This window comes from Plecotus auritus (assembly GCF_963455305.1).
Source record: "Plecotus auritus genome assembly, chromosome: 7".
Classification (NCBI taxonomy): Eukaryota; Metazoa; Chordata; class Mammalia; order Chiroptera; family Vespertilionidae; genus Plecotus; species Plecotus auritus.
In genome coordinates this window covers 10,361,137-10,386,857 of record NC_137774.1, presented here as the reverse complement: position 1 = coordinate 10,386,857, position 25,721 = coordinate 10,361,137, and the positions used below count along the sequence as shown (strand labels likewise).

Here is a 25,721-nt window from a genome sequence, read left to right as displayed (position 1 = left end):
TTATCCATGTGTCACTACATATACATTCACTACATGCCAGGGGTGATGCAGTTTGTCAATGAAGGAATGACTCCGCCTCGGTCACACATCGCGAGCGGAGTTACTCCCAAGGCCAGCAGCTCTCTCCCGGGATCAGACCCGGAGCCCCAGGGCTGGTCCCCCCTCGCGGGCAGGGGTGGCTTCGGCCTGAGCGCCCGGGAAGTGAAAAGCAAGGGTCGGGACCGGCACCAACAGCCAAGCGAGAAGCAGCTCGCGGCCAATAGCGGGCCAGGCCGCACGTAACGTCACGCTCCCCGGAGGCCGGCGCGAGCCCGCCCTGGGGGAAGGGGCGTGGTCACAGCCTCCCGGAAATGACGCCATCCGGGGGCTGTCCTCCGCGGTGGCGGCGCGCGGCCTGGGCTTGCGCTTGCCTCCGCGCGCCCCCCGCCCCCCTCTATGAGGCAGAGGCCGCGGCGGCCGTTAGCGCTGTCGCTCCGGGGCCCGTGGCGGGCGGGGCTCCGGCGGGGCCCGGCCTAGTCCCCACCCCAGCCCGGCTCCCAGCCGCCCGCCCTCCCTCCCTCTCCCCGATGCAGGGGGCCGAACTCCGGGATGGCGAGGCGGCGGCGGCGGCGGCCGCTTCGTACCGAGTCCTGAGCCGCCTGCTTGGCTATGGAGAGGCGGCCCCCGAGCCAGGCCCTCCGCCACCGCCCCCGGGCCATGGCCCCCCGCCGCCATCCTTCCTCGCACGGCCCGGTGCGCGGGGCTCCCGGCCGCCGCAGCTGATGGTGTTCCGCAACGTGGGTCGGCCGCCGGAGGAGGAGGACGCGGAGGCAGCCCCGGAGCCAGGACCCTCGGAACTGCTGTGTCCCCGGCACCGATGTGCCCTGGACCCCAAGGCCCTGCCCCCGGGGTTGGCGCTCGAGCGGACCTGGGGCCCGGCGGCTGGACTAGAGGCGCAGCTGGCCGCTCTGGGGCTCAGGCAGCCGGTGGGGCCGGGGGTCAAGACGGTTGGTGGTTGCTGCCCATGCCCGTGCCCCCCGCAGCCGCCCCCTCCGCAGCCCCAGCCGCCTGCTGCCACCCCGCAGGCCGGGGAGGACCCCACGGAAACAAGCGACGCGCTGCTGGTCCTGGAGGGCTTGGAGTCGGAGGCCGAGAGCCTGGAGACGAACAGCTGCTCGGAAGAGGAGCTCAGCAGCCCGGGCCGCGGAGGAGGAGGTGGCCGGCTTCTGCTGCAGCCCCCGGGCCCTGAATTACCCCCGGTGCCCTTTCCGCTGCAGGACTTGGTCCCTCCAGGGCGCTTGAGTAGAGGGGAGCAGCAGCAGCCGCCTCCCCCGCCCCCGCCTCCTCCTGGGCCCCTCCGGCCACTCACAGGCCCTTCTCTGAAGGGCTCCCTCAAAATCCGCCTCAGTCGCCTCTTTCGCACCAAGAGCTGCCACGGTGGCTCGGGTGGCGGGGCTGGGGCCGGCAAGAGGCCTACGGGAGAGCTGGCTGCTTCAGCTGCGAGCCTGACAGACGTGGGAGGCTCTGCCGGCCGGGAGCTGGACGCCGGGAGGTAAGACCAGCTGGGGGTCTGGCAGGCAAACTTGCCTTTTGTGCTTCATTTCCCTTTTATCCTAACAAGATCCTGACAATTCTTATGATATGGTATTCGTGAGGATTGGGGCTAAAGGTGGTGACATCGCTCATTAGGTCAGCGCTAATTATGGGAAACAGCTTTCACCCCGAGTTCATTCCCCTTGATATTTCTCACCTGGTTAGCATCTCTCTAGTTCAGAGATGATTTGAAACCATGCTCCACCCCTACCCTGGCCCAGCTTTTAAAGTTTTCCCAAGGTGTCTGTCTACCATTAACTCTCACAAAGAGATTGCTGGAGATGTTTGTCCTTTGGGACAAAAAGTTGGTGTTGCATTTTGACCACCTTGCTTATTATTACTCTTTCTGTTCTACCAGCACCCCACCCCCTTCACATTCATGCATACAAATGATGTGGTGAGTTGCAGGCCCACAGTCAATTGGGCCTCTCATCACCAAGATTTCATGTTTTCCCGGTTGGTCTCTTATGTACTTGGTATCTCAAGCCTGTGTGCTGAGCACTGTCAGTGGGAATAGAAAATAGCTTTGCTGTCAAGCCTATGTGAGAATTCTAAGTCTGAGGTATAAGTATTGGTGCATGAGTTCCAGGTTAATTGATGAAACTTTCAAACTTAGACATTGAGGTTTTTTCCCTGCATTTCTGAAGGGTGGACTGCTCTGTACTATCCAGTATATTGGTTTAGAAAGCTGTCAACTTCTGTGTCAATGAAATGAGACTTCCCTTGTGGTAACTGCCATTGTGGTTTGTGCTGCTGAATGGATTCTTAGAAAGATTGGAATTGGTTTTGGTGCAGCTCATGTGATGGATTCTTGAGACACACTGGCAGCCACAACTCAAGGCTGAAGAACAGGTAGACGACAGATTGAGAACTTTGTGCACCAGAATCACGTGGGGAGCTTTGAGAAAAGATCAGTATGTCTGAGGGCCCAAGAATTTGATTTTTAAAAAGCTCCCCAGTTGATCCTGAAGTATGACCTGGACTGGGAACCACTCATCCATGGACTTCTCTTTTCAAGGGAACTTGGGTACTCCAAAAGGCAAGTGTGGGGTTACTTCGACATTGCTGCCCTTCCTGAATAGCTGTGCCAGGGGCTTATTTTGGGTATCAAACCAAACCAAAAGTCCCTAAAGAAATCAGTAGGTTGATGCATGTTACCCCTTCAGGTAGACCTGTTTCTGCATTTGCCTCCAATGAACTCATGCTCAGGTCTTAAAAAGTGTGTGGCTGCTGAGAGTTCTTTTGTAGTAGGCTCTGCATTCGATGCTCCACTTAACCAGTATAGATGAAATTTTCATCATATGGGGGGAGGGCAGGATTGAAGCTGTGGGTAATGACATAGGACAGATTGCTAATTTTCTTGTGATTTGTCTTGCCTTTGTTCCATATTGACCAGGCCTTGGTCTGAGATTCCAGAGACGCTAGATATGAGGTATTGGCGTGAAATTAGCTGCTCCGTCTAATAGATTAGGAAGAGGAAAAGGCATATAACATTATACGGTTTTTGCCTTTGGAACCAGAATTTAATGGTCATTGGCTGCTCTGTCACCAACCCTCACACTAAGCACAATACAGATTTCTGCTGCAGAGTAAATTGGGCTGTAGATCTGCAAAGCTTAGTTCAGGGCACTGGAGAATTACATTTTTTGGTCCAAGGGCTTTTTCTGATGAATTGGAGAAGAGCTAGGTATTTGTGTACGAACGTTTGGTTGACTGCTGTTAGGAGGCAGCTTGTTGGACAGAGAATGTGAACACCTAGACTCCATTTAGAACTCCAGCATCAGCTGTGGGATGCTGGCCAATTTTGTTTTCTTCATGCTTCTCTCTTTTTATTCTTTATATCCTGACCTTGTAGGAATAGAGTGAAGACAGAAGTGGAGATGGAATATTTTGTGCTTTTGGAGCAGTAATAAGATTGAACTGGTGATTTTTTTTTTTTTTTTTTAATGCTAGATTTGCTTGTTAGCTTTTACACAGCTTACTATGTGCCAGTCTTGCTGGCGGCTTCACAGCTCTGAGAAACTTGGTAAGTCTGGCCAGGGTAGTTGTGATTTCTATGGATCTGCACCTCCTAAGGAAGGAAGAATGAGTTTGGATATTTAGCCTGTTCTCTTGTTTTGATTGGTAGGACCTGGAAGCTGTGAGAAATCTCAGTCTCTTGCCAGAAGGTATATGCCTTCCTCCTTAATGATGGTTGGATCTCTGTAGTCTTTGCTGTATAATCTGGGGCTTTTACAGTAACCTCTGGACATGATTCTCTTTGCTCTGCTTAATATCTACCTTTCCCACAGTTATCACTAGAAAATACTTCCTATAATCATTTTATAAGGCTAACAATTTCCATATTTTAACATTAAGAAAAACTTTAGTTCCTTTCAGATGTTTAGAGTGTGCTAAGTGGACCTGCCTGGTTATTTTGCGTCTTAAATCTAGTATGAGTTAGCTTAGAGAACTCTTGAAGCGAAGGATGAAATGGGCCCACCAACTACGCAGGTTTCTGTTGTGGAGAACTGGGCTAAGCCTTTAACACATATGTTGAATTCACAGAGCTGGGCTTGATGCCTGAGGGCTTCAGTGTAATATAGAATTGCTATTTCAGGAAAACCAGAGAAGTTCCCTTTTCTGTTTCACATATATTGAGCTGATTGTCTTCCTTTATATTTGGTGAGAAATGGTATTTGATCTGACTTTTAAAAAAATTATCACATAATACACACTTGGTTGTAAAGTTTCATTGTTTAAGTTTTTTTTTTTTTTTTCTGAGTTCATGGCTAAAGCTATTACTATCGATCTTCATAGTTGTGAGGTGGAAAAATGGAGAACAGTTCTGTAGTCGTTTTCTATCTATTTGTTTTGGGGGGGAAGATACAATTCTGGAAAGAGAGGCAGGCTGCCTTGGCATCAGTTTGGGACCCTGCTGTTGTGAACAGAATTGGCAGACATGAGAAATCCTTTTCTGTTTCCTTGGGTCTTCAGGTCCAAGGGGTAGTTTTAAGAAATAGCAGGACATACTGAGAGCAAAATGAATGTGCGGTGTGGTGAGGAAGTTCTGACTCTATGTTTGAGTTTTGGGTCCATAACTCTATTGATCTTTTTAACTATTTTTCACAAAGTGGTTGTGGTTGTGGTTGGCAGCTCTTGTTTGGAACGAGCAGCCTGGCTTCAGAAATCTCTGTCCATTTGAGTCTTGCATCTTCCACTCCTTAATATTTCCCCTGCTAACATCACTCCTAAGGTTTTAGACCTTGCACCATTCCTTTTGGCTTTTCCCTGGAAGTTCCCTCCATAGGTTCTTTAGTTGGTTTATGATGGAGTTTTGGATCTGACCTTGCTGCACAGATGTCTGTGTATTGGAACTAAAAATGAACACATGGTTTTTGTGCCTGTAGCACATGAACAGACACTGGCTTATGACGTGTTGAAAATGGCACAGGCTGGCTGACTTGGCACTGTGTGCTTTAGCAGGGGCAGAGGTAACTTGCGGCTGTAAAGCCTGATATTTGGACATTCTTGTTTGGAAGTTACTCTAGAAAAGAACATGTGTAAGTCTTAAGGCATCAGTAGAGGAGATTAATGGACAAGGAAGGGAAGGCATTGCTATTTCATTGTTTATATTTTAGGTTTCAAGGATTTGAAAAGTGGCCAATGGTTATATCAGTGTGTTGTCGGCCTGTCTAGTCTAATTCTTTTAACTCCTTTTATCCCACAGATCTATTGCCATACAGTTAGCCATTTTCAGAGTGGAGATGGACAGAGCCCTTCTGTCTCTTTGTTACCTGCAGCACAGGCAATGCTTAGCTGTCACAGAGGACAGCTTAGCCTCAAAGAAGACCTTTGCCTAAGGTCTCCTGCCACCCACCTGAGGCATAGCCCCCCAAATCCTACCGCACCCCACCCCCAAGTCTTTCTGCTACTAAGATGCACATCGCCCACTAGCAAAGTTACAGTGGCTTAACTTTGCACCCTAATGCTCGTCACAGCGATGTGGGGAGAAATATAATAACATGGGAATGGGTTATAGAAAGGTTAGTTAAAAATGTTATCCCTATCATTCATGCTTTAAAAAAAACCACACAGCACATCCAGCTTTTATCCTTTTAAATGTTTCATATATACAAAAGGAGGTGTGTGTGTGCACTATAATAATAAATGCATACCTAGGCACTCATCTCTAAGCTTAGCAGATAGAATGTTATCAGTTACCTTTGAAGACCCCTGTGTGTTGTTTCCTGATTATATCTCCACAGCTACTGTAATCACTGTCCTCAGCTTTATGTTAATCATTCCCTTGCTTTGTTTTTTTAATCGTCATCTAGATTGGTCTTTTCATGAGTGACTGCCATTAGAATGCTCCCAGGATCCTTGAGACAGAAACTGCTTTGAATTTTCAGTTAGTGTCTCCCCGAAGAGAGAAAGAACATTATTAGCCTTTCAGCCTCTTAGATCTACCTCTCCAAGCTTCCAGCTCTGAGGCCCCTTATTTGCCAGGAAAAAAACCCATCCCAGGGCTCTTAAATGACTCTGCCTGGGTTTAGATTCATATGTATTTCTTTTTCCAGATCCTAGAAACTATGATTTCCTTCTTCAAAATGCTTGGGGCGGGGGAGGAGATGAGGTGGAGTGAGAAGGCCTCCGCAAGCTGTGTGCATTTGGGTACTGCCGTTCTTCAGTACTTGGCACTGAAGAGATTCGTCCCCAGCATGGGCAGATGGCAGAGTAATGCAGCTTCCTTTGAAAAGAGGCACACAGCCAAGTGGCTGAGGTGTGAACCCTTTGAAAGACCAGTGCTTTAGGTTTCTCCTTCCTGGGTTTAATGTTGTACCCATAGTTATCAAATAAAAATCAGTTTGGAAGCTCTTCAGTCTTAAGTTCATGTCCAGTGGAATTAACTTTCTATTTCAGCCCTCTGGAGTGTTGGAACTAAGCTGCAGACTGTCATGAGCAACTTTTATAAACAGGGACCATGCATGCTTGTGTCTTGTATGATGCAGCCATTTCTCCCGTGGGTGCCATGGATGGGGCATTTATAATGGGCACCATCATTAGACTTCTTGAGTCTCAGCCTGGAGGGAGGTTGCAGAGGAGGGAGTTCCGGAGCGGAAATCTAGCTTCTGGGCTATTTTTGAGTAAGATCTTTACAGTATGGTTTTAAAATTTTGTTTGAAGTGAGTTCTGAGAATCTCAGATATTTATGCTAAAACATAAATGCATAAAGATCTAAAATAAAATAATTTTAAATATGATTTTCTTTGCTTCACCTCTCCTACATTGGTGCAGTTGAAGTTTCATTTAGTCCTCTGGATGAGAATAATTTTGGAAGGTCAGCCAGCTACAAGGCCCAGAGTCAGACCCTCAAATCAGTGGTGGGAAGTTTTGTTTGTTTGTTTTTTATAATTATTTATTGTTGAAAGTATTACATATGCCCTTTTTCCCCATTGACCCCCTCCAGACTGTCTCTCCACCCGCCCCCCTGTCAGGCCTTCAGCACCCTGTTGTCTGTGTCCGTGGGTTATACATATATGCATACAAGGTCTTTGGTTGATTACCTCCCACCCACTCATCCTCCCCCGCCTTCCCCCTGAGATTCCACACTTGTTCCATGCTCCCATGCCTCTGGATCCACTCCGTTCATCAGTTTATTTTGTTACTTATATTCTACTTATGAGTGCGATCGTGTGATACTTGTCTTTCTGTGACTGACTTATCTCACTTAGCATGATACTCTCCAGGTCCCTCCATGCTGTCTCAAAGGGTAAGATATTCTTCCTTTTTACTGCTGCATAGTATTCCATAGTATAAATGTACCACAGCTTCTTTATCCACTCATCTGCTGATGGACACTTGGGCTGTTTCCAAATGTTAGCTATTGTACATTGTGCTCCTATGAACATAGGGGTGCATACATTCTTTCTGATTGGTGCTTTGGGTTTCTTAGGATATATTCCTAGAAGTGGGATTGCTGGGTCAAATGGTAGTTCCATGTTTAATTTTTTGAGGAAACTCCATATTGTTTTCATAATGGTCGCACCAGTCTGCATTCCCACCAGCAGTGTAGGGTTCCCTTTTCTCCGAATCCTTGACAGCACTTGTCATTTGTTGATTTGTTGATGGTAGCCATTCTGACAGGTGTGAGGTGATACCTCATTGTTGTTTTAATTTGCATCTCTCTGATGATCAGTGACTTTGATTATTTTTTCATATGTCTCTTGGCCATCTGTATGTTCCCTTCGGAGAAGTATCTATTTAGGTCCTTTGCCCATTTTTTTGGGGGGGTCCCCGTTTTTTAATTGCATTGTTTGTCTTCCTTTTGTTAAGTTGTATGAGTTCCTTTTATATTTCGGAAATTAACCCTTTATCAGATGTATCATTGCCAAATATGTTCTCCCATACAGTGGGCTCAGTGATGGGAATTTTTTAAAAGTCTGGTTTACTGAGGTAGGATTTATGTACCACCTAAAATTCACCGTTTTTATGTGTCTAGTTCTATTAATTTTGATAAAAGTATATAGTCATCGTGACCTCTGTCACAATCAAGATGTAGCATATTTTCATCACCTCCACAAGTCCTTCCCTAGTGGTCGTCAGTTCAGTCATCCTGAGGTGATTTTTAAAATAATGTGCACTGTTTTATTTATAAAATTTATCTTTATTGTTGAAAGTATTGAACTTAGCACATTTCTAGCCAGAAAGTCTATCTTTTCACAGGAGATCTGGGTTTTTCCAGCTCGCTCCCTGGAGCAGCATCAAGGGGAAATCACCAGGAGAGCTGTGTGACTGGCCGTTCGGAGAGGAGAAGGGGCCATCTGGTTTGGGTGCCAGGCAGAGCCCCTAACCTAAGGAAGCCCCCTTGTTAGTTGCTGGCTTTAACCCATGGCTTGGAGACATTTGTGCATGTCTTTCGTGGTTGAAGATTACATGTGCATCCTGCAGTGCAGGTCTCAAACCCAAATATGTTCTCTGGTTCACGTTGGGACCTGCTGTCCTAGCGGGAGGCCCAGAGGGAAAGCACCTGGTCAGATCAAGAGGCTTTTTCTTGGTTCCCATATGAAAATCAACTGTGTTTCTGACTTCCTCTAGAAATAGACTTGCTAATTACCACTCAAGGTGTTTTACTCTTTCAATGTGGTGGGTGAGGAGAGATCCAAAGGGATTTCTCATGCTTTTGTAGGCTGGTGAATTCTGTAGCCAGATCTATTTAAGGAATTGCCTTAATTATTTTATTCTCCCCCTTTAAATTTTAGGCTTTATTACAAAACTGTTGCTGATAATGACTGGGTTTGCTTTGTTTTTCAGTGCATATGGAATTGAGTATTGTAGAGATTTAACCACCCCCACCCCTTATTCTCTCTGTGCTTTTCACCCCCTAGGAAACCCAGGTTGACAAGAACTCAAAGTGCCTTTTCTCCCGTCTCCTTCAGCCCCCTGTTCACAGGTAAGGGTGATCTCTTTTTTTTCTTTCTTCTGACATCTGAAAGCAGGCGTGTTCTGAGACCTGTCAGGAAACACAGATGCCTTGCAGAGGGAGCTTCAGGCCTCTCTGTGCTTATTTTCTTCATTCCCTGCCTGCTGGGTTTGGGGCGGGGCTATTTTTATGGTGTAGAATGTGTTCTTGACTTTGGATGCTTTATAGGTTGAGGAGTGACTGCTTGCTGGTAATTAAGTGACCCTGGCAGTTATGCCGTTCTTAGTTCAGGGTCATCACTTATAAATTAAAAGGATGAATTACAAATTTATAGGCTCGCAATGCATGAAGGACTTCTGAGAAGTCATACAATTCCTGTCTCTGCTTCCAAGGGAGTTCATGGATTATCTAATAAACATGACCCATGATTATCTGGTCTATTTTTAAAGACTTTGGGCAAAGGGGATTACATGAACTCTTGTCTTACCCATTTTAGGGGGTAGCAGTTCTTGCAGCTGTTAGAGTTCTTCATTGTGGCTAATTTAAGTCTATCATCTAACAGCAAGGAACACAGTTGCTAAAGTAGGAAAGGGGTTGAATGTCCTTTGGGCAACTGCCTTCTCTTTAATGGGGAACTTTTTCAGAGGGAGACCTTTTGTTATGTCAGTCAGACGTGAAGCTCCTGCTTGAATAAGCTGCATAAAAGAAGGTCTTCAGCACATTGCTTCAAGTCTCAGAAACTGGGTACTCATTGATTGTGACAGAAGATTAAAAAAAAATCCCAGTTTCAAACTCTTTTGGTACTGTGTCCCTCAAAAAGATGATGGGAAGAATTGTGATTAGGGATAGACATTTCCAGAGGTAAGCAGGCTAGTGGGACCCCCACCCCCAGCCCTTACTACATAGACAGCCATGAGCTGTCAGAACAAGTGTGTTGGTACCTGTAATAGGCACAGATGAAAAAGGAGATCTCTGTTTTTACCTCAAGTCCAGAATTAATCTTTTTTAAAAATATATTTTTATTGTTTTTTTTAAATATATTTTTATTGATCTCAGAGAGGAAGGGAGAGGTAGATAGAAACATCAATGATGAGAGAGAATCATCGATCGGCTGCCTCCTGCACGCCCCCTACTGGGGATAGAGCCCTAAACCCGGGCATGTGCCCTTGCCAGGAATCGAACCCAGGACCCTCCAGTCTGCAGGCCCACATTCTATCCACTGAACCAAACCAGCTAGGGCCAGAATTAAAGAATCTTATCATATAGTAATATGTCTTTCTGGTTAATAATTGTTTCCTCTCTAAAGTAAGGAACACCCACATTTGAAGTGTTCTTATTTCACATAGCTTAGCTCTTTTGAGTTATATATTTTTATTGAGGTGCTACACCTACAACCTAGACCTCTCTGACCCTTCAGGAGGCACACTTGTCTGGGTTCATTGCATTGCTCTGGGCATCTAGGCTATCGGTTACTAAGCTATGTGATGAGTCCAGTATGTACTACAACTTCCACTGATGACTTTTAGAAGAGCTTTTCTGTTTATCTTAATCTATGTTCAAGAACTTTGTAAAAAAACAAACAACAAAACCAAAACTGTGTATTAGGTTCTATAAGCCCTGCTCCTGACCTTTTAGAGACATTGGTCTTTAATAATAATAAAATCCAGCTTAGGGGCTAATTGAGCCTCCTGAATAAGAAAAAGATGTTGGAAATAACACCCTCAAATTAGAGAAATCCCGAGTTCTGACCTATTTTTGGCTGTCAACCTTAGTTAATAAAATACCCTTCATCCTCTGGTGACTCAATGGAGAGAGGGTAGACAGGGCTGGGAGGAGGAATGTATATGGCAGAGAACAGAACTGCATCACATGCTGGGAAGTAAAGAGAAACCACATGTCATCTCCCTAACCTCCCACCCCCAATCAACTTCCTACTGAGAAGCTTCCTCTAAGCTTACCTGACTCTTGGCTGACTGTGGAAGTAGTTAATTATTAGGGTTGTAAATGTACTTTTCAACCTTTGTAGCCTCAGCTATTAGGAACTAACTCATATCTGAAATGGGTTCTCTTATGAATGAATAGTCTGAAAACTAGACATGGAAAGCCGTTTAGGAAGAAGTTAGAACTAACATTGGGACCTTTATTTGCATGCAGTGTACCATGCAGCTCTTACATTTTTTGGCACTTGCTTTCTGTGTCCACTTGGGCTTGTAACAAGCTGCTTGCTTTGCTCCCTAAGGCAGAAATTAGTATCCAAGACTGTAAAAATAGATGGTGTGGTTTCCATTTGAATAAAGAAGATCGAGTGGTCAAGGTTATATTGTCAGTGGCAGAATCACAATTAGTTGACTTTCCCACTGTCAAGTCCCATGTTTTTATCCTTAAAGAAACCTTGACCATTAAGATGGTAAAAAATGATAGCATTTAAAATTGACTTCCCAGGTGTTTAGGGGGTGATTCCAGCCCTGGGAGCATTAGATTTTGAGCTTTTTGAGAGCCAGGGACCTCTAACTTCCCTTGCTTGCCCTTTGCTTTCCTTGGCTCTGGCCTCAGCTTTGGGCAAGGTGTTCTATAACGTGCTTGCTCCATGAATCCCTCAGGTGAAACAGTATCGCTTGTGGATGTGGACATCTCTCAGCGGGGCCTGGCCTCTCCACACCCTCCAACTCCCCCTCCTCCTCCGAGAAGAAGCCTCAGCCTCCTAGGTATAGTCTCCTCCACTCTACCTTCTTGCTCTAGTGGGAGTGGGAGCTCTCAGATCTGTTTTTCTTTGCCAGGAGCCAAACAAGCTCCTGGGTTTCTAATGATGAACCAATTATTTCCTGTCCCTTTCTCAGCACCCCTGTCATCTCCTTAAGCGGTTGAATGAGTGTCTTACCTGCATGCTATTACAGCATTTATTACCCATATGTTGATTAGATCTGCATTTATCTTGCCCTGAATCTATAGCTAGTGGGCTGCTTTAAGAATATCCTTACTTTCCTGCAGAGGAAGCCAGATTAAGATGATTGTTGCCCTCTGTACAGAAAGATAGGGTGAAGGTCAGGCCATCTTGCCCCAGAGGGCAGCCTGATGATCCTTCTCCCTCTCCTCTGCTTCACCTTGCCCAGTCTGTGCTCCTATTTCTGAATCTTTTGCTTTTGTTCTCTCTTCTAGATGATATCAGTGGGACGCTGCCTACATCTGTCCTTGTGGCTCCGATGGGGTCTTCCCTGCAGTCTTTCCCCCTACCTCCGCCTCCTCCACCCCATGCCCCAGGTTAGCTTAGCTTAGAGACAAGATTTGCAAGAGTTGGGAGTACAAATGATAAACTTTTTGAAGGATGGGAGAAATCTATTTATGGAAATAACAGAACTTATGAGAAAGCTTATAGAACTCCTTGGAAATGAGGCCAAGAACTGATTTTTCTAACCTGTTTTTATTTATGAAGTTGAATTTGATTTTTGTTAGAGATAAAAAACTATTGAACTTTTTTCATCTTTTTGCTACTGAGACTTTTTTTTTTTTAATCCTTGAGTAGACATCACTGAGGAAACTAGTTTAATTTCAGGACAGTGAGGAGGTTTGATATATTGCTGGTTTTCAAAGTTATGTGGTTTTTCTAAGCTTTTAGTACTGACTCTGCAGCCTTGTAAATATGTAGCAAGCATTTAGTAGCCCATACCTGCTTTGCCAGCCTCCAGTACTCAAGGAATAAAATGAACGAAATCGGCATTTTTTTCTACTTGCCTGGCAAAATCGTTACACTTCCTGGGCAAGTAAAGCGAGTCACTATTTCCAAGGCTGCTTTACCGGCACTTCACCTCGAGGTGGGAGAAGTTGGAATCACTCTAGGCTGGTGAAGGCCCTGAAGTAGTCACCTTAGTCAGGTTAGTGAGCAGCTCCCCACCCCCTTCCTGGGGTTCAGTGCCCTCACCCATCCTTCATAGCTTACACAAGCCCACACAGCTTTTGTTCCAGCCCATCAGCTCTTTCCCACTGCTTTGGCTTTCACCCTTTCCAGCTTAGCTTCGAATGCCTTGCCCTCTTCAGTTAGCATCTGTTTTGGGAGGAGGGTGTACTTGTGGTTGGGAGCATTGAGGGTAAGCAAGTGACCAACACGCTCTCGCCTTGCAGATGCATTTCCGCGGATTGCTCCTATCCGAGCAGCTGAATCCCTGCACAGCCAGCCCCCCCAACACCTCCAGTGTCCCCTCTACCGGCCCGACTCGAGCAGCTTTGCAGCTAGCCTTCGAGAGTTGGAGAAGGTAAGTGGCACTTGAGCACTGGAGGCTTGCCTCCTCTCCCACTCCCTATTTCTGTATCTGGCTCCCTTTTTATTATTTTTAGAGGGAGAGTAGTTTCCTTGTCTCTGTATTTATAGTGACAAAGCAAGATGCTACTGTTAACAAGTCCATAAAATATATTGTAAAATTGAAACTGGGGTGGGGGGGAGGACCTAGAATTGAATGTGATAAGGAAAGGTGTAGAGAAATGTTTACATAGTCTAAACTGATTGTGGCAGATTAACTGACTCGGGTCCCTCTTCTCTTCTTTGAAGGGCCTTGGTAATGGAATTGTAGAATTTTCCTTCTACTTTGGAGGGTTAAAAGTATATTGAGCCTGATGTTCATTGCTAGTGGTTGAGACACTCTTACAGCTTTTCCCTACTGAAATGTTTTGGACGTGGGGCTCTCCTGTGGTAAGATAGATTGTGCTGAACATTTTGACATTTCTCTGTTCTGTTAACCACTTGACCCCTTTTTATCTTTGATAGTGTGGTTGGTATTGGGGACCAATGAATTGGGAAGATGCAGAGATGAAGCTGAAAGGGAAACCAGATGGTTCTTTCCTGGTACGAGACAGCTCTGATCCTCGTTATATCCTGAGCCTCAGTTTTCGATCACAGGGTATCACCCACCACACTAGAATGGAGCACTACAGAGGTAAGAGATGCTAGTGTTGGGGGGAAGCCTTTCTCTACCTTTGCTATTTGACCTTTTCATAGGAAGGGTTCATAGAAATGGAATTGTGAAATGGAGAAAGAATCTCAGAGAGTCAATTGAATGCTGATATGGGCACTGATTTCAGTCACTAGAAGAAAAGTTGGCAGGGGTAGGGATGAGAGTAAGGGTTCCATTTAAAAGTATTTTCAGCATCTTGTTTCCTAAATAGGAGGAGGGCCTAAACAAGACTAGTGAAGAACAGAACAAAGCCAGTAAAACTCCCTTGGTAAAAAAAGAAATAACCTAGACAAATTCTCCCAAACTTGGTTCATAATTAAACTTAACATTTAGAGATACTTTCTATTAAATCGTATCAATGGAAAGGAAAATTTAGTGTTGATACTGGACTGTTCTGTTCTGAATTTCTTTGCCTGATAGTACATCAGCTCTTCTGCCAGTCAGCATGGTGATGATAATTCTCTCTTGGTCAACTTTGTAGTCTCTTAGGAAATAGTCATCAGAACTCCAAGAGTCTGTGAAATCACCGTGCTTTATAGACTGTCTACCTGCTTCCCAGGTGGTACCTCTTTCTGTGTGGTCATGCTGTGCTTAATGTTGCCGTCATGTCTAGAAGATGACTTGTTTAACAACCACTCTGGATTAACTTTGCAGCAGGGCCTTCTGTACTTAACTTGGGCCAGAAACTTGTGACAGTCATTGGTGGTAGGACTGGATAATATATCATTTATTGAAATATCTGCATATGTTATAAATTTTAAAAGTGTAGAGAACTTTGGAGAGTTTTAGGGACTTGCTGCTCCCATCTCTCACACTCTTCCCATGTGTGACCACCTTAAATGAGCTGTATTAGACATCCATCTCAAATGAGTCTCTTTTATGCTCTTCAGAGGCACCACCATGTCTTTTCTGCCTCCAGCCATGTTCTGCTGGATTTATTTGGTTTGCTTCTCTTGTGAGGCAGGAAGTAGCTGTTTAGGTCAGCATGGTTTCCTCTGCCTCTACCTTTGTCTTAGAGATGCATGAAGAGAAAGGAACTTCAGTCTAAAGACCTGAGCATTAATTAGATCACTGTGGGATAGACTGCTGCCTATTTTCCTGCTGTTTCTAAAAGCAAAAATCAGACAAACAAAGCATTTCAGAGTGAAGTATTTTTATAAACCTATTTTAAAATAAATGACTAGGCCATGGGAATAAATGTTTGACCTCTAGGTTCCTGATAGGTGAGATGCCAGGAATGAGAGAGCTCTTTCAAATGGTTCTCTAGTTACTTTTTATTCAAAGGGACTTTTCTTTCTTGAATAAATGGAATTTTTAATAGAAGCCTTGTGGGCCTTTTAGTTGCCAGTTTGCAATAGAGCATTTGTCTTTGTCTTTTTAAGTGATACTGTAAGAGTAGCTAGCGAGACTCAGATCTGCAGTTTTCTTGAGTGATTTAGTTTCCCATTTGTGGGTGATTCTTTTGGATTTAGAGCTTTAGTTTTTGTTTTGTTTTGTTTTGTTTGAAGTCCTGGAAGTTCAGATTCCCTTTCACCTTTGGGATCTTGAAGTTTGGGGTGGGATCTTTGTAACATGTTGGGACATAGAATTTTAGAAGTTAAAGGAAAGACTTAGAATTTGATTTTTTTGTTCCCAACACATACATGAATGGGTAGTACTCACAAAACCTCTCTTCTTGTCTTTCTTCAACTGTCCCATGAATACTTGAAGACTTTAGATCTTTTTGAGGGGAATGTCATTTAAACTCGCTTTTGCTGTGGCAGTCTTTTTTTTTTTTTTCCAATTACAGTTGACATTCAATATTAGTTTCAGGTGTACAGCATAGTGACTGCACATTTATATAATGTACAAAGTGATCCCCCTGGTAAATCTAGTACGTACCTGACACCATACATAGACTTTCCCTCTCCCTCTCCCTCTCCCTCTCCCTCTCCCTCTCCCTCCCCCTCCCTCCCTCCCTCCCTCCCTCCCTCTCTCTCTCTCTCTCTCTCTCTCTCCATATATATATGTATATGTATATGTATATGTATATGTATATGTGTATATATATAGTTAATCCCACCAATGGATTTTTTTTCCCCATTACTTTTTCATAGAGTGGGAGGGAGGGAGGAAGGAAGGGAGAGGGGAGGGGAGGGGAAGAGAGGAAGGGAGAGGGCTGTATGTCCTCTTTGGAGAAGTGTCTATTCAGGTTCTCTGCCTGCTTTTTATTTTACATATACCTCTCTCTCTCTCTCTCTCTCTCTCTCTCTCTCTCTCCATATATATATATATATATATATATATATATATATATATATATATATTTCAGAGAGAAAAGGAGAGGGAGAGAGAGATAGAAACAACAATGATGAGAAAAAAATCATTGACTGCCTGCCTGCTTTTTAATTGGATTTGTTTGGGGTTTTTTTGCTGTTGAGGTGTATGAGTTCTTTATAAATGTTGGATATTAATCCCTATGGGATGTATCATTGGTGGATATCTTCTCCCATTCAGTAGGTTGTCTTTTTGTTTTGTTGATGGTTTCCTTTGCTGTGCAAAAACTTTTTAGTTTGATATAGTCCCATTTGTTTATTTTTTGTTTTCCTTGCCTAAGGAGATATATCAGAAAAAAATATTGCTAAGAGAAATTCAGTAAAGTATTTTTATATCTTTTTTCTGACTTGAATTTATTATTTAACAAAAGCCTTGTAAGACCTAATTTATGTCTTACTAAAGGCAATATCTTTTTTTTTTTTTAAATATATTTTATTGATTTTTTACAGAGAGGAAGGAAGAGGGATAGAGAGTTAGAAACATCGATCAGCTGCCTCTTGCACACCTCCTACTGGGGATGTGACCGCAACCAAGTCACGTGCCCTTGACCGGAATCGAACCTGGGACCTTGCAGTCCGCAGGCTGACGCTCTATCCACTGAGCCAAACCGGTCTTGGCTAAAGGCAATATCTTTCTTTCCATTAACTATAGAACAAGTAGGAACAGGTGGCTTCAGGGACCTTTGTCTGATTCAGCTTGCCCATAAAGTCTTGCCCTCCGAATCATAAAAATGTGCAAACCAGCTTCCCAGATCTTTTTAAAGTGTTTTACATTTTTACCTCTTCTTAATTTTTACTGGTAGGAACCTTCAGCCTGTGGTGTCATCCCAAGTTTGAGGATCGCTGTCAGTCAGTGGTGGAGTTCATTAAGAGAGCCATCATGCACTCCAAGAATGGGAAGTTTCTCTATTTCTTGAGATCCAGGGTTCCAGGTATGGCTGTGGTTATTATAAAATTATTTAACTTACTTGGGTATAGTCCAGTATAGTGTCAAAATGCACCCTCCCTCCAAAAAAGGCCACACTTGCTTAAAGCTTTTTATCGTGGCTCTTATAGGAAACACTCTTTCTAGAGTCCAGTGGTTAGTCCCCTACCCTTGTACATGAATCCCTCAGCATATGAGAAGGAACCTTTGCTTCTCTAACCACATGTGTGAGAAAACTGAACCTTCCTCTGATGTCCAGGCATCATGTGAATATTTTACACTCTGAGATGTCTCCTTGTCCCTGATCCAGGCATCTTACACTTACATGTGAAACAGAGGTGAGAGCTCTCAGCTCATTTCCACGGAACAGGGAAGGTAAAAGAGTGTTTACCTTCCCTGTTCCGTGGAAATGCAATGGTGAGGGTCAAGAATAGATTCTCTTGAGTGAAATCTGGTAGTTGTAGTTCTGCAAATGGAAGTCAGCAGCCTTTGTGGAAGGAAGCTTTGGCACAGAACACATAGGTGAACTATAAAGAAGCCCGTTTCCTTTCCCTGGACTCTTCCTAAGGGAAGTCATAGCTGCATTGTTCCTACTGAATATTCCTCTTGGTTTTCATCCTTGAAGGACTGCCACCAACTCCAGTCCAGCTGCTCTATCCAGTGTCCCGATTCAGCAATGTCAAATCCCTGCAGCACCTTTGCAGATTCCGAATCCGACAGCTCGTCCGGATAGATCACATCCCGGATCTCCCACTGCCTAAGTATGATGCAGTCTTTAGGGTTGGGGCAGGAAGGAGGGTTACTTACAAATGTTAGTGAGGCCTGCAAGCCTGGCAGTGTTCACAGGTTTCACTTCTCCTTTGTCCTGACACCTAACTCTAGAACTGTTGTTCCATTGCAGCCAGAAGGGAGGAAGGTGTGTGTGTCAACCTCACCTCCCTTCCGCAGTCTCTGTATAGGTGGAGGGAAGGAGATAGACTGTAATAAAGTGAGAAGATGGGAATTTTGTTAGGGTTGCAAAGTCTTTGGTGTAGTCTCAACCATATAGGGATTGAAAAGAAGGAAGAGTTGAACAAAGGTGGTCTTTCTTTTCAATCTACATAAATGACACTTTGTGTGTATTCCTCTTATGTCTTTTACAGACCTCTGATCTCTTATATCCGAAAGTTCTACTACTATGATCCTCAGGAAGAGGTATACCTGTCTCTAAAAGAAGCGCAGCTTATTTCCAAACAGAAGCAAGAGGTGGAACCGTCCACGTAGCGAGGGGCCCTGCTGGTCACTACTGAGGGTATGAGCTCTCTGCCTCTGGTCCAGCCATGTCTCTTCCTGGGCAGTTGTCATCATGCATGGGCCTTGTCCCCCACCCCCCAACCCCCGCCATCCCGTGTGTATCCAAACATCTGCCCATAGAGTTACCACATCTGATAACAGAGTCCCCAAGGGGCACCCCAATTGGAAAAGAGCAGGTAGACAAGGGAGACTTAAAGAAGAATATTTTTGCCAATAACGTGCAGGCGAACTACTGGATATGAAGAAGGAGAAGGACACACACGTGTAACTAAGTGTTCAGCCTTCTCTCATACTGCGGCTGAGCTCCCTGATGTTGCACAAATGATATACAAAGCCGGCAACCAAAATGGAAGGAATCTTCATCAAAGGAAACACAAACATGCCTTTAATTGCAATGGAAATACACTTCAAGGAGAGCTCCACTGTGTCCCATGGCTCGGAAAGGGGTAGAGAAAAAACAGCTCCCTCTTCCCTTTAGAGATCCATTTAGACCACTGAAAAGTAAATGGTTCAATAGACTAAGTGAATTAACTAAGGAATTCATTTATATAAGAGGCTGTTCTCCCATTCTACACTAAGTTCTACTCATTTATTTTCCCATAAAATATCATGGAATACTGGTTTGTGCAGATGAGTTCTAATTAGTCTTTTAAATTTCATTAAGGTGAACATTGAAAAGTAGAGGTGAGTAGGGACCAAATTCCCACAGAATAGTGATTTTGGTAGTGTGGGTTTACATGCACAATCTCACATTCTAGTGATGGGGTGCTTGACAACCCATCCCCATCTTCCTTTAGTGTGGAGTTTCCTTTAAAAAAAAAAAAAATATATATATGTATGTATGTATGTATGTATATATATATATATAAATTATTGATTTCAGAGAGGAAGGAAGAAATAGAAACATCAGTGATGAGAGAGAATCATTGATCAGTTGCCTCCTGCACGCCCCCTACTGGGGATCGAGCCCACAACCCGCAACCCAGGAGTGTGCCGTGGCCCTGGCTGGGAATTGAACTGGTTCATAGGTTGACGTGCAGCCACTGAGCCACACCTGCCGGGCTCAGCTCCTTTTTTAATCCCTAGAGTACTAGTAGGTAGGCCTCGGTGGGGAGGGTGGTGGAAATAGGTGGAAAGTTAAGGACTAAGGGAAATGGAAAGAGGGAAGTTAGAACCAGTTTTTGGCATCCAGGTTGTAGGCTACTCAGGCCTCCTGACAAAGGCTGTTGCTGCATCCCCAGCCAGCTACAGTGTTAGTGGAAGTATTTGGCTCCATTATTCTTTTGAGCTATACTCCAGAGGCTAGGCTATTCCTTCACTGTATTCTGGTTCCACTCTGTTGAACCACTCTAATTTTTTTTTACCTCCCCTCTCCACTAGGCATTTGGTTGCCAAGCTCCAGTTTTGAAGAACCAAATGAAGGTACCATGAAAAGAGGAGTCAGAAAAAAACAAGAGGAAATAGGAAGGGTTGGGATCCTCTGTGCAAAGACTTTGGTCCCCCTCGCCACCCTGGGGCTTGGAAGAAGCACACAGCCACACTGAGTGGGCTCCCAACCTTTCCCATCCCGCCCATCTGGTGTCTTGGAACTGGATGAGCTCCTGGAAAACTGGAAGAAGTCTCAACACTGTTTCTTTTTTTGGATATTTGTTTTGGATATTTACATTTCTTGGTATGGAAAACTCAAAGGCAGCTGGGTTTTGCGCCCATTGGATTGGAAGTGGTGTGAAGGGTGAGCAGGTCCAAAGGAGGGCTGGGAGGGGATTGCCAGTGCGGGTCAAGCAGCTGGTGCCAAAGGCAGAGTGCAAGTCTTCACCATTGACCTTGAAGAAGGGGAGAGAAGGAGTCAAGTGCAAATGGAGTTAGGAGTTTCTGAAGGATGAGAATCTGCTTCTCTTTAAGCATATGTAGCTTCAGTAGGAGCAGGGAAGAAGGGAGGTGGGTGGTCTCAGAAGATTACTGCACAAAAACTGGCAGATGGCCTTTGCTGGGGGAAGTAGTGACTCCTTGAATCCTTTCCTTTTAATTTAGGAACCTGATTTCAGAATCACCTCTCATAGAAGCTGGATTCGTTTTGTTTAATTTTTAAGATTTGTGACCTCATGTTAACCTCATTCTTTCTCCATCCTCAACCTGTTCCCCAAGATAACTGTACATTTCACTCTGGTCATGGTCACGTCATTCCTATTGCTTTCGCCAGCTGTCAAGGCAATAGTTTTTTTCATCACCTGAGCAGTAGCACTCCAATCATGGCTGCTGAAGTTAATGGAGCATGCCTCCAGATTCTTAATGGCAAACCGTACCCATGACTTAGGAGCCAGTGTTACTTACCTCCAGATGTCTGTCAGCTAGTGAGAGGGACTGCGGAGGAAGGCTGTGAAACGAAGCTATCATGGTTGTGCTCTTCCTACAGAAAGCTCTCTAGTGTCTCAGCCATAACAGGATGTCCTTAGATCAGAGAGGAGAAGAGCGCTGCATCTCATGGTTTTTCACTGTCGTCCCACTTCTGGAATGGGAGGTAGCAAGGGCTTCTTAATTTTCCTGTGTTCTTTCTGGCAACCCAAACGTTTTCCTGAGTCAGATCCTGTTTGTCCTCCTTTCATTGGGACTCTGTCAGACGCTGATTTCAGAGTTGCCAGTCTTCCAGTGGGAGTGGGAAGGAGGAAGACAAACTCCAGTGCTTCTCAATGGTCCTCAATTTTCTCCGAAGCAGACCATTGTCAGAGCATGTAAGATTATGTGTTTGCTTTTATGTAGAGTTACTCTGGGGAAAGGTTTGCTACTAAGATGTGAAAGTTGAGCTGTTTGGTCTTTACTACTCTTTTGCAGGAGTGTTCCATTAGACTGCCTCTTCTGCTTCCCCTATGCTTATCTCTGTCTCATCTCATTAGATAAATAGTACTGTCAGGTTTGTGGCTTCCTGATGGCTTGGGGTGAGGCCCAGTGATTTTGGGCCTCGCCTTGTAGCTGAGCAGGGAGGAAATGTGCATTGTTACTTGCCTCTGAAGAGGTGGCCCACGAAATGAGCTGTGGCCATAAACACAGCCCACCTCTGGTTTGTCAGGAGGTACCTCTTCCTGGCTTCCATGGTAGTATTACCAACTAGTTAAGACTGTGATCCCAGAAATGGACTTGACCTGTGAGTCTTGCTTCTTGAGGGTACAGATTAATTTGCCATCTTGCAGAAAGCACCACCCTCACCGCCCCCTCACCACCACTGTAGAGCCTGAAGTCTGGAATCCATTGGGATCCTTGAGTGGCAGCTACCTGGGATTTTTTTTAAACCATTTTAGCTATAACTTAAAAACTATTTTTAGTGTTTGTTTGCCTGGCTCTGGGCTAGATATTGAGGAAAACACAAGAAGTGGAAGACATGGTATCTGGCCTTCATGACCTTTTAGGTGACTGCCATACAGGAAGCAATTGGAGATTGACTCTGGCGGAGAATCAGGGCCGTGTTGAAAGAAATTCAGAGTGGCAAGATCAGGGTAGACCAGATGGTGTAGGAAAGCTGAGGCGGTGAGGCTTTGGATCGTGGGCGAGGGCAGGACAGTAAATTGAGAAACACAGGAACCAAAAGCATGGAGGCAGAAATCTGCATGGTGTGTACTGAACAGTGCACAGCCCCACGTTAGAGCGGAAGCACTTCAGAATCCACTCTCAGTGCGGTGGTCTAGACCGAAACTTCCAGGTATTGGGCGGATCTGATGGCTGAGGGCTTATGATCGGGTCCAAAGCCTTCTGTCACCTGGGTTCCTGCCCATGGCCAAAGACCTCATTGCTCTCAGTGCAGCCTGGGTGAGGGAGGCAGAGCTCCTGGACCCTCTGTGGTACCAGGGTTTCTATTGGAGATTTTCTATGTTCAGGTACAAGTCCAAACCCTCTGAGGAGGCCCAATTTCACCCTGTCCTCCTTTTTTCTGGGAAGGGTGGTGGTTACCTATGTCCGAGATCTGTCTGTGCTTTAGTCATAGCCCAGGCTGCAGCCTAGTCCTTCCTCAGTAGAGTGGGCTAAAGACAGAGTAGTGCAAGGGGCAAGAGGCTCCACCAGATGTGGAGGAAGAGGTGTGGCTGAGGTGCCAGCCTGCTCGGAGAGTAAACGGAGCAGGAGCAGCTAGCCTGTGGTCAGCACTTCCCTTTCATCTCTCTGGCTGGGCCCACCCCTGCCTTTGCCAATTCTGTGCAGTGCTCATTGCAATGCAGTCTGTGGAGGGTGCTTATTCCTTTTTGGTTGTATTTTAAAGTCACAAACTGGAAAAGGCTCTCACTCCTAGAGACCCCTCATTGATAGCTAAGTGTGGGTGGGTGGTGTCAGTCCCCTGAGGCCCTCCACATCTGATGGAGCCTGTTTCCCCTTGCACTATTCTGTCTTTAGCCCACTACTCTGGAACCTTCCTCACTGTGAGCTAGTGACAACTACTGCTACAACTTGCTACTACTTGAAACTCTGTGCTGTGGTAGGAGCACATGAGTAAGGAGGGTGGGGGGGTTGGTGTAGGGACTAGGTAAATGGGTGATGCTGGGAGTTTGGGACCATTGGTGATGACCTTGGCCTGGTCTCCTGCCTGTGCGTTATAGTGAATGTATATTCACTGGAGTCTGAGCCGAGGACTGCAACCATCAGCCTCCCGTGAGGAAAGGCATGGCCAGAGCTCGCCGCCCAGTCTATGTTCCTCCACCTCTTTTCTGCTTTTCACTTAGTGATTTTGCAGGCCCCTTAATAAGGCTGGGAATGATGTTAAGGTAGCCGCGAACACCCATGCAGTGCACGTCCAGGAAGAACTGGGGAGCAGGGAGCGTGGCTAGTGGTCCCAGATCTGGGTGTGAGAGACTAGAGTGGAGCTGATGCCCTGGGGTGGCCGCCCATTCAGGCTTCACCCAGAGCCTCCAGGAGAGCTGGGCCTGCTAGGAGCCCTCAGGGCCCAGCAGGGGGTGGGGGTGGGAGGAACTTCTCCCTGAGGTTCCATCGGTCTGCCCTGCGGCCTCTCCCTTGGCCTTGAGCCCTGAGCTTGGAGGACTGGGCACTGGGAGAGCGCTGTGGCTGCTGGAGGCAGTGTGAGAGTAGTGTGTGCATGTGTGTGTGTGTGTCTTCATTTGTGGAAGTGCTGTCACCAGTTGGGGTGTTGAGAGCATCTCCATTGGGGGGAGACTTGCCATTTGTTTTCCACTTTTAAGAGAATGACATGCCCCCTGTCCCTAAGGGAGGAGCTTTTGAGTTAGACATTTTCCCTATGGGAATCCTCTTGGTTTTGTCTTGTGGGAAAGGGAGGAACAGATGAATGATTTTTATCTCTTAATCGTCAACACAGCTGTTCTTACACTGAATTTGTGCTATTGCATACATGTAGCCATCTTTCTTTTCACTGCAGCAGTGTTTATTAGTAGTTCAAAATGATTTATTTGCTCCTGGGGAGTAAAACCTTTTTTATTAAAAAAAAGAAAAAGACAAAAAAATGTGACCCCCCCCCCTTTCCCCCATGATCGTGATCAGATTATTGGGCCACAAAGCTCAAGAAGGCAGAGTCAAGTCTGCCAGCCGCCTGATCTGTCCTGTTTTGACATTGGAGCCTTCTTGCTCAGCACAAAGTGACAGGAGGCCTGGAGATGCAGGGCAAAGCCTTGGGAAGCGTGAGGTGGGGCTGGACCGCAGAGACGGCACTGGGGACTCGGGTGCTGCAGCTGGAAAATAGAATAATGAATTGTATTTGAAATATTGACTCTAATCTGCCAGAGAAAGACCTTTCTGTACATGCAGATTCTATGTTGTCTGTCATTTTTATCCCTTCTTGACCTTCCTTGGTGTAGGTGCTGTCCATTTCTTTCCTGTTTCCTTCCTGTCCTTTCTACCCCCTTCTCCCATCTCTTTCCCGTGCCCTCTACCTCCTCGAAAGCCAGTCCTGCATGCTGAGTCTGTGACTTACCTTCACACCCATTTCATCTCATTTTGAGGGTACCTGGAACTGCTCCCTCCCCGTCTCCCAGCCCCCCTCCTCTGCCACCCAGGAGGCATCAAGGGGCAGGCAAAAGGCAGCCAGCCGTGGCGGAAGACAGGCATGTCTGGTTGCAGCTGGACTGCGATCTCATAGTTGCCCCTGGAGACAGAGTGTAAGGAAAGCTTAGGACACTCTTGATCAGAACCCAGGGTAATCACAGCCCCGCTTAGAACTACAGCCTAAGCCCCTACCCAGCTCAGGTGGACCGGAAGGCTGGTCTGACTACCACATCCTTGGTGCTCCGCTGAACAGGGACCCTCCCTCGCTGTTAGGCCCAGAACCTATTCCAAGGGACAAGCATAATCCAGGCACCAGGCTGTGGGCAGGCCAGGTATTGGAATGCCCAAACTGGTGCTGCCTGTGGCCTAGCCACTGCTGTACATTTTTTGGTTATTTTTAAGAAACTAAAGGCGGGTGTCATTCTGTGCTTGGGTAGTTGCCAGTTCTTCACCAAAGGGGAACCACACCCCCTGCAACCACTTCTGCCCTTCAGCCCTCACCTGCCACCCATACCCCTGCCCTCCTCCAAGCCAAAGCGTGGCCTGGCTTTTATCTTCCCTTTTAGTTTTCCTCCTTTCCTCTCCCTTTTTGTGCTTAATTTATTAAAATAGTTACTGTATAATTTATTTTCATAAGCTATAAAAATTACTAAATGGTTAAAATAGACTTGCAGGCCAATCTTAAATGGGGTGGGAAGGGCTGAGGGTGGGGTGGGCAAAGATGTTTTGATATAAACAAAACAAATGCACTTTGGGTGTGTTTTGGTATTTTTCTGGGGCTAGAGGGGGTGGGTTGGGATGTCCCTGTAGATTAGTTCCAGAATGGGTTGTCTGTATATATTGTATTAATAAGCATGATTGACTCTTGTAAAGGGACGTTAGTAGCTGCTGCAGGTCCTGTTTGGAACCCCATGTACAATTCCCAGTTTTTTGTAAGTGTCAGTGCGGGAGACATTTGACTCTTGTGTTTGTATCTCCTTTTTATGGTTGCTGTACTGACCCATGTCTTTTTGGGGAGGGGCGAAAAGAGATTTGAAATAAAAATGTTTAGAAATTATTTCATGTTATTCGAGTGTGTGGTTTTCAGTCCCTCTCCATCTCATATGACTCCTCACACCATACCCCCTAAGGTCAGATGACCCACTCTTAGGGATTGGGGAACCCCTGTGACATTAGTCAACTAGAGCGCATCCAGAACTGGGCTTGTCAGAATTGGAGATGTTGAAATGTATTTTGAGTCTGATGACCACTGCTCAAAGCTACCTTCTCCTTCCTTAGGA

At 45.6% G+C, this 25,721-nt stretch overlaps 1 protein-coding gene across 2 annotated transcripts; it reads left to right on the top strand.

Moving 5' to 3' along the window:
* Positions 1 to 364: 364 nt before the first annotated feature.
* On the top strand, positions 365 to 25,492 carry SOCS7 (suppressor of cytokine signaling 7). Of its 2 annotated transcripts, XM_080677318.1 has the most exons (10): positions 365 to 1,531; positions 8,940 to 9,004; positions 11,575 to 11,679; positions 12,131 to 12,232; positions 13,091 to 13,221; positions 13,731 to 13,899; positions 17,036 to 17,164; positions 17,783 to 17,918; positions 18,300 to 18,448; positions 19,831 to 25,492. In XM_080677318.1, exons 1-9 carry the CDS (start codon positions 567 to 569, stop codon positions 18,418 to 18,420), a joined length of 1,923 nt encoding a protein of 640 aa, XP_080533444.1. In that variant the 5' UTR covers positions 365 to 566; the 3' UTR covers positions 18,421 to 18,448; positions 19,831 to 25,492. The 2 variants fall into 2 exon arrangements, with proteins under 2 accessions (XP_080533444.1, XP_080533445.1); XM_080677319.1 differs by lacking the exon at positions 12,131 to 12,232 and having other exon boundaries at positions 494 to 1,531.
* Positions 25,493 to 25,721: the final 229 nt, after the last annotated feature.

Coding starts and splice junctions, on each gene's coding strand:
- SOCS7 (XM_080677318.1), top strand. CDS start 567: ATGCAGGGGGCCGAACTCCGGGATGGCGAGGCGGCGGCGGCGGCGGCC. Junction 11,680..12,130: donor AAGAAGCCTCAGCCTCCTAG/GTATAGTCTCCT, acceptor TCTCTCTTCTAG/ATGATATCAGTGGGACGCTG. Junction 12,233..13,090: donor TCCTCCACCCCATGCCCCAG/GTTAGCTTAGCT, acceptor CTCGCCTTGCAG/ATGCATTTCCGCGGATTGCT.